Source organism: Oryctolagus cuniculus, chromosome 21, assembly GCF_964237555.1.
Source record: "Oryctolagus cuniculus chromosome 21, mOryCun1.1, whole genome shotgun sequence".
In the NCBI taxonomy this organism is placed as follows: domain Eukaryota; kingdom Metazoa; phylum Chordata; class Mammalia; order Lagomorpha; family Leporidae; genus Oryctolagus; species Oryctolagus cuniculus.
Window position 1 is genome coordinate 15696499 of NC_091452.1, and position 13294 is coordinate 15709792.

At 48.1% G+C, this 13294-nt stretch overlaps 1 protein-coding gene across 6 annotated transcripts in view; it reads left to right on the plus strand.

Moving 5' to 3' along the window:
- Positions 1 to 12620, plus strand: part of TMEM233 (transmembrane protein 233) — a 51656-nt gene extending 39036 nt beyond the window's left edge. For 2 of the 6 annotated variants that reach the window (XR_007911916.2, XM_008272318.4), the window contains one exon: positions 2431 to 4125. Coding sequence is in view for 3 of the 6 variants with exons in the window: in XM_008272318.4 (XP_008270540.1) it covers positions 2431 to 2437 (7 nt within the window). In the remaining 3 variants the exon portion in view is untranslated. Of the gene's footprint in view, positions 1 to 455; positions 552 to 2430; positions 4126 to 8195 lie in introns of those variants that run through there. The other 4 variants (XR_011385220.1, XR_011385221.1, XM_008272317.4 and 1 more) reach the window with 4 other exon arrangements.
- The last annotated feature ends 674 nt before the right edge of the window (positions 12621 to 13294 follow it).

Genomic DNA, 13294 nt, shown 5'->3' on the forward strand with positions numbered 1-13294 from the left:
GAGACAGAGAGAAAGGTCTTCCTTTGCCGTTGGTTCCCCCTCCAATGGCCGCTGTGGCCGGCGCACCGCGCTGATCTGAAGGCAGGAGCCAGGTGCTTCTCCTGGTCTGCCATGGGGTGCAGGGCCCAAGCACTTGGGCCATCCTCCACTGCACTCCCTGGCCACAGCAGAGAGCTGGCCTGGAAGAGGGGCAACCGGGACAGAATCCAGAGCCCCGACTGGGACTAGAAGGCGGTGTGCTGGCGCTGCTAGGCGGAGGATTAGCTTAGTGAGCCGTGGCGCCAGCCCAAAATGAAGTATTTTCAATAGCACTATGATTGGAAGGAAGCATGTGAGGGGTATTCAAAAAATTCATAAAAATGCACTGTATGGAAGAGCTATGCATGGGATTTTTTTTTTTTAATTGCACCAAAACAAACTGATGTTTTCATTCCATTTGCATGAACTTTTTGAAGTCTCCTCATGTTTATCAAAGCGGACATAAAGCAAGGACTTCACCTTTTTACAAAACTTGTACAAGCAAATCCATCTCTCCTGTCCTCCCGGCTGAGGTAAGGCTTCCTGGGAATCGCAGAGCTGTGTTCTCAGAGAACTTTTGTGATTCCAGAATCAGGTCGGGAGGGCCTCTCTTTGCAAATTAAGTCGACGGAAAACAAATCAGAGACTAAATTGCCAGCAACAGTGGAAGGACTTTTGCTTTGGAAAGGATCTAAGCTCGTGGCACCCTGGTAAAGAAACCCGAGTAACCATGACAAGAGGTTCAACCTCACTGGTCACCTGGGAAGCAACAGTGAAGTCCTATATTTTTTTTAATCATCTGCCAAATTAAAACAATTTAAAAAGATGGATAATGGCGAGGTTGGCCAGGATGTGAAAAACTGGATACTACACTGCTGGTGGTGGTGTGAATTAGGACAGTCTTTTAGGAAGTCAGTTTGCATGTACAGTCAACCCTCCGTTGCTGTGGGTTCTGAATCTGCGGATTCCACCAACAGTGGATCAAAATTTGGGGAGGAGGGGGTGGGAATGACATCTATCCTGAACAAGTACAAGTTTTTCTCATCATTATTCCTTAATCAATACATTATAACAACCATTTACACAGTATTTACATTACACTGGTATTATAAGTAATCTAGGCCGGCGCCGCAGCTCACTTGGCTAATCCTCTGCCTTGCGGCGCCAGCACACCAGGTTCTAGTCCCGGTCGGGGCGCCGGATTCTGTGCCGGTTGCCCCTCTTCCAGGCCATCTCTCTGCTGTGGCCAGGGAGGGCAGTGGAGGATGGCCCAAGTGCTTGGGCCCTGCACCCCATGGGAGACCAGGATAAGCACCTGGCTCCTGCCATCGGATCAGCGCGGTGCGCCGGCCACAGTGCCCCAGCCACGGCGGCCATTGGAGGGTGAACCAACGGCAAAGGGAAGACCTTTCTCTCTTTCTCTCTTTCTCACTGTCCACTCTGCCTGTCAAAAAAATAAATAAATAAATACGTAATCTAGAGCTGATTAAAGTGTCCAGGAGGGGCCCCCATGGCGGCACAGCAGGCTGAGTAGCTGCTTGCAATGCCAGCATTCTGTATTGTTCCACTAGTTCAAGTACCAGCTGCTCCACTGCCCAGCCAGCTCCCTGCTAACGTGCCTGGAAAGGCAGCGAAGATGGCCCAAGTGCATGAGAGACCAAGATGGAGTTCCTGGCTCCTGGCTCCAGGCTGGCCCACACCTGCCTGGTGTGGGCATTTGGAAACTGAACCAGTGATGGAAGATCCTCTCTTCCTCTCTCTCTCTCTCTCTCTCTCTCTCTGTACATGCATGGGTGTGTGTCCAGGAGGATATGCAAAATTTACAGGCAAACACTATGCTAGTTCATATAAGGGATCTGAGCACCTGAAGATTTTGATATCTAAGTTATCAATTGATACTGATAGATTAATATCTATCAATTGATTTATTGATATCAATTGATATTGATAGATTGATATCTATCAATTGATATCAATCTCCCATGAATACCAAGGGATAATTGCCTACAGCTTGCACTCATCACGCACACACATACACACACAATGAGTGCATCATTTCTGAGTGATACTTGCAGGCTACCATGCAGAGAAAGCTTCCTGGAGGATTCTCACCATACTAACAGTGCTGCTAACCCTTGGGGAAGAGAATGAGACTCAGAAATGTGCACAAGGCATTTTGCTGCATCTGTGTCATTTTGCTTTCTGCATGTGCCCTGTGTACGAAATACCCAGGATGCATTTCTCAAAGGGGAGGCCAGGGCTTCGAGTTGAGAGTGTGTAGGCCTGCTGGTCCATTTCACCATTCGTTTAACCAGAGTCATCTCCATCGGATGGAGGAGGTGTCAAAAACCAAGCACAGGAGCTCAGCCCACTCTCTGCCCCTCTGTCTCACTCCCTCTCTGTTCCGTGCAGCCTCTGAGGAAGCCCAGGTCGGCGCTGAGCGCGGAAGACCGACTCACCCGCACCCATCCCAGAGGAGTTCCCGAGGATGGAATCCTTGACTTCAGACTGTGAGATCTTTTCCTCCAAGACTCTCCAGAGGCAGGTCCCTGGCAATCAAGAGCAAAGTCCCAAATTTAGGAAGCGTGAACAGCACACCTGGTTAGGCCAAAGCCATCAGTTTGTGGGGGAAACAAAACAAGAAGCAGACAAAAGCAGAAGACGAGGAGCGTGAAGCCCGTCTCACTGAGCAAAGTTTGCTGTGTTCACTTCTCTTCTCCAAAGACGAGCCTCAGGAAATCTCCCTACTTTGAACGGGTGGTGCGGAGTGGTGCCCAGACTCGGGGAGGGTGGGAGCTTTCTAGAAGAGCAGCGGATGCTGGAGTTTACAAGGTCAAGTACAAAGCATGTTTAAAGTTGCCTAATGTCATTGAACCTGTGCCTTTGGTTTCCTTTCATCCTGCCCTGTTGTAGTAACTCCTCCATCATCCTACCTACCGAGAGCTCACCCATTGAATGGTCCAAGGCTCACAGGAAGAGGCGTCCTGGCTTTTTGCCGCCTAGTACCTGCCCTTCCCCCTCTTCCCCCCCAGCCAACCCCTTGCTTGCACTACCCTGGGTCAAGCTGAGCACAACTGTGCCCTTGTCTCCAACAGCCTCTGAGAATGTACCTGGCTGTCACTTCGAGCCGTCACATTCAGTCCCTGCTCTGTCCCAGCCTGGGGAATAAACTGAACGTGTTTACAGAACGCACTCTAAGTCTCGGACGACATCTTGGATTGCTCTCCTGGATGCCACCTGGAAATGCTGCCCCTTTCTTTCCTGTAAAATATAAACCCGTGGGTGTGAGAGTGCTAGTTGAAGGGCAGCTGTATTCTGCCTGCCAGGAAACACTGGCATTGACCTGCCCCCGGTGGTGCACATGATCGCGTTTAAGGAGCGCAGGGTCAGGAAGATAGGTCATTTCCCCTCTTCTTTTTCAGTCCTGACCACAGCAAGGAGAAAGTCTCTGTTTAGCGCTCCTGGGTCCTGAACACCTTTCTCCACAAAGACAGAGCAAGCCTCAGGGTCAGCGTCCTGTGTCTACGTAGAATAGAATGATATTGCTTTTACACTGTTCATTGTATTTCTTACTTGCCTCTTACAGTATTTCCACAAATGGATTTGACATATCATTTTCATTCAAATACATTTACTTAGAAAAGTAAATGGACTCAAAGAAAAATGCCAATTAAAACAGCAGGTGTTGTGTACAGCAAAGATCACTTCAAGAACTAATGTTAGAAACACAGTGATAATGAACTTTCATAAGCACCAAAAAAAAAAAAAAAGGCAGCTTATTCTAATCGAATTAACCAGAGGCTGAGAGTCAAAACACCTGTTTCAATGACTTTTTTTGCCACTAACTCGTTAGGCAAGCCGATTTTAAGCAACTTTCTCAACCTCTCTGTGCCTCCGACTTCTTCACGTGGAAATGAGAGCTCAGAACACCTGCCTACTTACCTCACAGTGTTGTTAGAGAAATGCCTTGCTATGATAGAGGCAAACGCCCCGGGGGGAGATTCTAAGGTCTGTACAAATACAAAGCGTTGGTATTAGAGTTGTGAATCTCAGGCGCTTGTTAAAACACTAGACCCTTGCAAAAAATAAAAGTTGATGGGTAGCATATTCCACCTGTCATTTCACCTCTGTGTCCATCATAAGCCAGCAATCATCCCAGGAGGACACTGGATCAGGGACACAGATTTTTTTTAAGATTGTGTTTATTTGAGAGTTTGAGTTACAGACAGAGAGGGAGAGACAGAGACAAAGGTCCTCCATCTGCTGGTTCACTCCCCAAACAGCCAGAACAGCCAGCGCTGAGCCAATCCGAAGCCAGGAGCCAGGAGCCTCCTCTGGGTCCCCCACACAGGTGCAGGGACCCAAGCGCTCAGGCCATGTTCTGCTTTCCCAGGCCATAGCAGAAAGCTGGATCAGAAGAGGAGCAGCCGGGATTGGAACCAGTGCCTGTATGGGTACCAGCGCCACAGGCGGAGGATTAACCTACTGCGCCACAGTGCCGGCCCAGGGACATGGATTCTTACACTGTACACTGAGATGCTAGTGGCATCCCAGTGAATGGGATCCTGATATCTGTTTCTGACATTTTTTCCACTTGTGTGTGTCTGGATCCCTGGTCTTTTACCCGAATCAAATGAAAAGTGTTGCTGAAAGGTGGAATAAAGGCAGCTTTAAGTGAGCCTATTTACACTGGTGAACTGTGTTTTTCTGCCTTCTGGAGACTTCTATGCCCAAAACATTCTCACCTCTCCAAGCCTGAGTCCGACGGAGAGGCCGACGGTGTGGCTAGAAGGCATCCACCTTGAGATAATTTATGCCCTAATTAGTGCTACCTTGGGGCGCTAACAACACCGCTGCCAGAGTCGGCATTGTGGCATGACAGGCGAAGCCTCTACCTGTGACACTGGCACTTTGTTTGGAGCAATGGTTTGAGTCCCAGCTGTTGCACTTTCAATCCAGCTCCCTGATAATGCACCTGGGAAAGCAGCAGAAGGTGGCCCAAGTGCTTGGGCCCCTGCACCCATAGGAGAGACCTGGATGGAGCTCCTGGCTCCTGACTTTGGCCTGGCCTAGCCCCAGCCATTGCAACCATTTGGGGAGTGAACCAGCAGATGGAAAGTCTTTCTCTTTCTCTTTCTCTCTTTCTGTATCTCTCTCTCTCTCTCTCTGTATCTCTATCTCTATCTCTTTCTCTCCCCCTCTCTGTCACTCTGCCTTTCAAATGAATAAAATAAATCTTTTTTTAAAACGGGTCCCATTAAAGTCAAAATAAAATAAGAAAAAGTCTGTCACTGCATGAGATTTCCGGGACCCAGGGGACTGTAAGTTTGGTTGGCCTCCAGGACTCTAACCTCGAAGATCGACCAAGTTGGATGGTTGGTCTTACTTTTCCTGCCAAGTTGAGACTGACCTGGTGTATCAGCCAAGAGACTTATCAGTCAATGACAAAAGCCAGTTACAGCAAACAGCAGTGTTTACAGCCTACATAACTGAGAATCCCAGGGGTAGCTTCAGGTGTGGATGGAGCTTGGTGCTCCGCATCATTGGGAACGCATCTCATGGTGACAGGTTGACTGACCACAGCTCCAGGCTTCTTCCTACCAGCCTAGCAATATTGCCAAAATAAATGGGTCTATTCAAAATCAAGCACAAGTGACCGGAAGCAGGAAGCAGCCCATCGGGATGGATACCAGCCACTGACAAGTAGGTGCACAACATAAATTCATACTGTGGCCAGGGGTGTGTGTCACCTCTTTGGGCCAGACCTGAAATCAGGATTCAACTGCTGGAGCTGAGGGTGAAGTCAGCCCCACCCAACCTTGATGGACGGAGGGTGTGGGAAGGGTAGCTCCCCAAAGGCAAGTCCAAGTGCTTTTACCAGAAGGAGAGACAGACCCTGGGCAGAGCAAAGAACCTTTTGGCCACGTTAAGTGCATTGCTTCTTCCTATGCCTTCCACTCCCAGGGCCAAGGCGATCTAATAGCTTTTCAAACAATTTCCTCCTTGTGTAGTCATTCCCATCCATTTCCTCCTCTGACCAATATTAACGGAGCACCTGTTCAACCCCAGAAACTGAGCTAGGCTTTGGAAACTCCAATATGATTAAGAAAGAGCCCTGGGAAGGTTGCTTATAGCCTAATGGGGGGAACAGGCACATACACGATTAGAAGGAAATGTGCGAGTGTCCAGACACAGGCACAGACAAAATGCGATGCCGTCGCTTTGTGTAGATGAAAGGTTCAGGCAGCCAACCTCCCTCCTGTCCCACTGCTCCGGCGTCGCAAAGGCCGATACGACTGTAGCTCTTGCCGCTGCCCTGCCTTTGCCCACAAGTTATGGGCAGAAGCAGATGCAGACATAAAAAATCGCTGGCCTCAGCTCCTGGATCAGCAAATTATCTTTGGCCTACAGCGGGACAGCTGCGTTCAGCAAAACAGCACCACGCATGTATCCTGATACGTAACCCTAGATCCAAGGTACTAAATATAAGAGACAGTTTTGGGCCACTGATTAAAAAAAAAACTAAGGTAGTTTTCACATTCATGGGTTCCCAGCAAGCCTTTAAAAACTACTTACGGATGTTGAATATTTATGCCTGAATATTTAGGCTTGAGTTCTCTAAAAATAGGTCACTAGACCCAGACACTCTGAATCCTGGTTTGGACAAACACACACAAAAAAAGGCTTAGAGACCACTCGGGCACCACCCGTCCTTGCTGGAGAAGGCCCGGAAAGCAGAAATGCACTTGCCAGAGAGGTGCACTCGTTTGCTTATTCATTCGCTCACTGCCATAGAGATTGACCCTCAGGAGGCAGCAGGAAGGCAGAGTTGCCTGTGTGCATTGCTTGTATGCAGCGTGCGAGTTTGCCACCTGTGTACCTGTTCCAACTCTTGGGTGAGCACCCGATCGAACCTACAATGGTCTCGTCACCACGCTCATCTCCCTGCCTGTCTCAACGCAGGCTTTCCCGTTGCCCACTCACACACGGCTTCACTAAAACCTCATTTCGTTTTCCCAAGCTGCCTGCTCCTGGCACTGCCACCAAGTTTTTCTCCCCACAAGTGACACAGAATCCCATTAATAGGGACCAGTTGTGCTTGGGAAATACTGTACCAACAGTTGGCCCTTGGTGTCTATGGGGTGCAAGAATTCAATCAACTGTGGGCTGAAAATACTCCAGAGTGTATTGAACACGCACAGATTTTTTTTTTTTTTTTGCTGTGTCATTATTGCTTATCACCATCGCTTTGTCTTGTTCAATAATACAGTATAGCAACTGTTTACACAGCATTACATTACATTAGGTAATATAAGTCTTCTAGAGACACATAAAGCATGTGGAAAGATGTACATGAGTTATACGCAGATACTACGCCATTTTATGTGAGGTTTATATTGCATTAGGCTTAAGTCATCTAGACATGATTTAAAGCATGTGTGGGGATTCTACGCAAATACTATGCTGCAGGGGCCGGCACTGAGGAGCAGCAGGTTAAACCTCCACTGCACCACCGGCATCCCATATGGGCGCCAGTTCGAGTCCCAGCTGCTCCACTTTCAATCCAGCTCCCTGCTGTGGCCTGGAAAAGCAGCAGAAGATGGTCCAAGAGCTTGGGCCCCTGCACCCACGTGGGAGACCTGGAAGAAGCTCCTGATTTCAGATCTGCCCATCTCTAGCCATTAAGGCCATTTGGGGAGTGAACCAGCAGATGGGAAATATCTTTCTCTCATCTCTCTCTCTCTCTCTCTCTCTCTGCCTTTAAATAATAAATATATAACTCTTTAAAAAGAATACTATAGGGGCCGGCACTGTGGTGCAGCGGGTTAACACCCTGGCCTGAAGCGCTGGCATCCCATATGGGCACCAGTTCGAGACCTGGCTGTTCCACTTGCGATCCAGCTCTCTGCTGTGGCCTGGGAAAGCAGTAGAAGATGGTCCAAGTCCTTGGGCCCCTGCACCCGCGTGGGAGACCGGAGGAGGCTCCTGGCTCCTGGCTTCGGATCGGTGCAGCTCCGGCCATTGCGGCCATTTGGGGAGTGAACCATCATATGGAAGTCCTCTCTCTCTCTCTCTTTCTCTCTCTGCCTCTCCTCTCTCTGTGTAACTCTGACTTTCAGATAATAAAAATAAATCTTTTTAAAAAAGAAAAGAATACTATGCTGCTTTATCCATAGGACTTTGGCATCCTCAGGGGATCCCGGAACCAATTCCTTGTGGGTACTAGGGGACAACTCTATCAGGGACCTTGTGGAAAACCACATCCTCTTATGACCGGCATGCAAGTGGACCTACCACAAATCGCACACCCAGGAGGGAACCTAAGTATTTCTTGAGCCATTATCAAAGTTCATCCAAACAATCACAGTAAGCTGATAGGGCTCCCCTGTCTCCATTTCTGAGGGGTGGTGTTGCAAATACTACAAATGTTGCGAGTTAAAAGAACCCCAACTTGTATCTTACACTTCTGGAGAGCCGAAGTCTGTGCTGGGTCTCCCGGGGCAGAAATCAAGATGGCGGCAGGACTGGACTCCCTCCTGGAGGCTCTCAGGAATCATCACCTCCACCCCCACTCCCCTGCTCACAGCCCCGTTCCATCTTCAAAGCCAGCAATGACCGCTGGACTCTTCCTCAGACTGCGTCTCCCTTTGCCTCCCTCTTTCCCATTTAAGAACCCTGGTCATCACATGGCATCTACACAAACAATCCAAGACAAATCTCCGTATTTTCAGGTCAGCTGATTAATCACTCAACTCCTTCCACTGCCTCAGGTCCTCCTTGCCAAGTGACCTCACATAGCCCAGGTTCCAGTCATCAGGACTTCCCCGTGCATATCCAGTGGAGATGTTTAATGGACACACGGTTATTCTGCCTACCACACCCCATTTTTTCATCCCTACAACACATAACACAGAAGCCAGGGTGATCTCGAAACTGAATTAGAACCACAGCATTTCTCCCCTAAACCCTACCCACACACACCCAGCGACCATCTATGCACCTAAGACCCAGACTTTTCAGCACGGCCCACAAAGCCCTACGTGGCCAGCCCCAGGGCTGCCCCTCGGATCTCAACTCCTACCACTCCCGCACCCCACACGCTGGCCCTCTAGTTCTCCCAGACATACCCAGATCATTCCTGGCCCAGGGCCAGTGTCCACGCCATCTCCTCTGCCCGCACAGCTCCCTAGGCCTCCCCAGCCCTGGCTTTGCTTCAGACCCCTGATTTCAGCTTCTCAGAGAAGGCTGACCTGACCCCCTAACTGTGGCAGCCACCTCCTCCCTAGCCACCTGCTATCGCATCACCCTGTGTTAGTTCCTCCATGGGACTTACGACTATTTCCATTATTTTCTTGTGTGTTTAACCACTTATTTATATATTCTCTTTATCATTCATCTCCTGTCTCCTGTTGCTAGGGTGCTGGCATCCCGAGGTGCAGATGTCTCCCCAGCACCTCGAAGAGGGCACAGCACACAGCAGTCTCCGTACATATTTGCTGAATGACTGAAAACCTCTCCCACGTGTCCCTTCCACAGTTCATGCCCATTCCTTTGCCTCAGCTTAAAGGCCCCCTTTTGGCTAATGTCAAGTCCTCGTTCAGGGACGCCTTCTCTGACATGCAAACTCCTCTCGAACACGAGTCGCCCTCTGGCATGTTCACACAGTCCTGCAGTATTTCTTGGAAGTCTTAGCATCATCTTACAGTTATGCCTATGTGGTTTCCAATTCATGTCTGTCTGTCCCAGCACATCGCGAGTCCCTAGGAAGGCAGTGGCCACATTTGTCTTATTCACCTCTGTATTCCTGGAGTTTTGGTTGGTCCCTGGTACATGGAAAGTTTTCCATGATTAATGAGTATATGGATGGGTGGATGGATGGAAGGATGGATGGACTGACGGATGGATGGATGAACGCATGGAAGAATAGATGGACAGACAGATGGACAGATGTATAAGGGTATACAGGTGGGGATAAATGGAGGGGAGAACTGAGCCAAAGTTTGCTCCATCATCTTGGTTTTTTTCCCCCTTGCTATTCAATAGATTGAAACTTGAATTTTAAAGTAAAATGAAACAAACCAAAGTATTGACTGAAAATCCTGTCCTAAAACATTCTCACTTAATCCTTTATCACACATCAAGAGGGTTTAGACAAAGGAAGAGATAAAAATCCACCTGCAATTTGTTTCAAAAAGAAATGGACTCAAAGGAACATCAGTGAGCATGGAGAGCCTGTCCCCAAGACCTCCTTTGAGGCTGGGATGCCCCCTAGTGGGAGCGACGGAGAAGAGCACTCAGGGTATTCCTTTGATGAACTGCACCTTTCTTTTGCTTTATGCGTTTGCATAAGGAGGTCCAGAAACACACCAGAGGGAGACTGCACACTTTGCCAAAAAAAGAAAAGTAGAAGCCTAAGTTTCCAGGGTAACCACATTTCCACAAAACAGAAACTGAACTGATGAGTTTTAAGAGCCTACCCGCCAGGCGATGTTCTAAACACATTGTGCCATATTATCATAGTTAACTCTCACAAGAAGCAGCTGCAGAAGGTACCTGTATCGCCCACTTTTGGTAATAGAGTAAACTGAGTCATGGAAAGATTAGGTAACCTGACCCAGGGCCCAGAGCTGGAAAGTGGTGGAGCTAGAATTTGAGGCTGGGTAAGCTAGCTCCCGGGTCTCAGGTTCTAACCATGACAGTTCTGGCCAGTGGTCACTGAAGTACAGTCTGCTGCTCTTTGAAATTGTTTATTTTCATTATTTGAAAGGCAGAGAGAGAAAGAGATCTTCCATCCACTGGTTCACTCCACCAAATGCTTCTAACTAATAAGGGCTGGACCAGGCTGAAGCCAGGAGCCAGGAACTCTACCCAGGACTCCCATGTTGGTGTCAGGGACGGCATCACCTGCTGCCTCCCAGGGTGCACATTAGCAGGAAGCTGGATCGGAAGCAGAGGAGCCAGAACTCGAACCAGGTACTCGAATATGGAATGTGGGTGTCCCAAGTGGCAACTTCAGCCATTGTTGCTTTTGAGCTAGAGTTTTGGTTGATTTGTGGGTAGTTTTCAGGCAGACTCTAAGACTCAGGATTTCTCAAAAGTGATGATAGAAATAATTATTCACATCTGTATCCCTTACCTACCTGAGGTACCCAAGACCATCAAATCCCTGGTGACTATGTAAGAGACTGGCTCAGTGGGGTTTGTTCTTCAGTGTCTATGTCCTGCGATTTTCAAGTTGGCTCTTTTGTCCCAAGGAAGTTGCTTCATACACACACACACACACACACACACACACTGGGCAACCACATCACAGTTTGCTGTCTGCCAGGCATTGTGCTCAACCCTAACATGTACTCTCACTTGATGAACAACCTTAGATACAAACACTGTCACCCCTCAGTAGCCACAGGACATTTGTTCCAGAAGCCCTCTCAGATACAAAATCCGTACATATAGAAAACAGCCTAGCATGAGGGTACTTCACAAAGTTCATGGACCAGGGAATCAAAACATAAGTTTAACTTGGTGCCAAAAAGAAAGTTGAAATTCATGCATACATGGGACCTTCAAAACATTCACAAAAAGCATATTATTGAAAAACTAAAAGCATAGATTTTCAATTTTTCTGCTCCAAAGTACAATGTTCAATTTCACTTGTGCACCTGGCTGCTGTACTGTATTGTTTAGAGAATAATGACAAGAAGAAAAGTCCGGATGTGTCGAGCACAGACATAAATCTTTCCCAAATATCTCTGGACCACAGGTGGTTGACTGCTGAGATACAGAACCCAAGGATAGCAAGGTCCACCTGTGCTGCTATTCGCTCCTCTCTGTCTCGGAAAAAACCTAGGGGCCGAGGGGCCGAGGGGCTAAATAACTGATCCGAGACCACAGTGTTAGGATTTAAGCCCAGTCCATCTGATTACAAAACCCTCCCTCCCATAAACCATAAGCTGACTCTCATACTTCAGTCTACAACTAAGCAAAATTCACACAACTACTTTTGACACATAACAGAATAGAATGACTTAATTGCCTATTACCCGTGTTCCCTAATTAGTTACAAGCTTAACATAAACGTGAGTGGGCTGCTCTTTTGGGACAGATTTGAATTACAACACATTTTCTGTTTGCAATCTTAGATATTTCAGAAGCTCTGAGGTCTCACCCCTGTGCCTAAAATAGTTTTTCAATGTACAATAATTTATATCCACAGGAAAGGAAAAAAAGCCTGCATTCTTACCATTTAAAAATACAATCTCGGGGTTAGCGTTGTGGCAAAGCAGGTAATGCCTTCGCCTGCGACACTGGCATCCCATATCAGTGCCAGTTTGTGTCCCAGCAGCTCCACTTCCAATCCAGCTCCCAGCTAATGCACCCGGGAAAGCAGTGGAAGATTGCCCAAGTGTTTGGGCCTCTGCACCCAAGTGGGAGACCCAGATGAAGCTCCTGGCTCTTGGTTTCAGCCTGGCCCAGCCCTGGCCATTGCAGCCACCTGGGAAGTGAACCAGTGGATGGAGGATCTCTCTCTCTCTGTCTCTCCCTCTCTCTATATAACTCTGACTTTCAAAATAAATAAATAAATCTTTTTTAAAATACAAGCTCATCTTGATTCGTTATTTTTTAAAATTTTAGCATAGTTTATTATTTAAATTGTACCTGTTTTGGGGATACAATGTGATCATTCAATCCATGTGTTCAACGTGTGGCGATCAGAGGGACTAACACTTCCCTTTCTTTATCATTACTTTGTGTTGACAGCTGGTGTGTTCCTCACTTCTACTGATTCATAAAATAGACAGCAGGTGGTTGTGAAGAGCGGCAGCTTTTGGGTGCCTTTGTTTGCAAGCAGCAGAAAATCCAACTGAAACAATAGGCGAGAAATCACTGGGAAACGTGGCAGGGGAGACAGCCTTCAAGGCTTTGCCCCAGCACATCACAAAGGCAGAAGGTTACAGCCTCCATGTCTCTCTTGTTGGCTCAGCTCTCCTTCTTTGTGTTAATTCCTCAAACTAACTTCCCTCACCGGAGGAAAGCCTCAGGCTGCAAAATGTCTTGGCAGTAAGGAGGTCTCCCTCTTCCTCAGACCTCCAGGAAAAGCCCCAATCAGCATTCCCATTGTAACTTCTAGGTCATAGGACCAGGCTAAACCTGGCGGTGTGGACCCGGGTCACACGCACAGCCCTGAAACAGCTGCTGTAGCTGGAGGGGTGGCAACACCCAGTCAAGACCTGTCTCAGTAAGAGCTGCTCAGGGAACAGTAGCACTCGGTAAT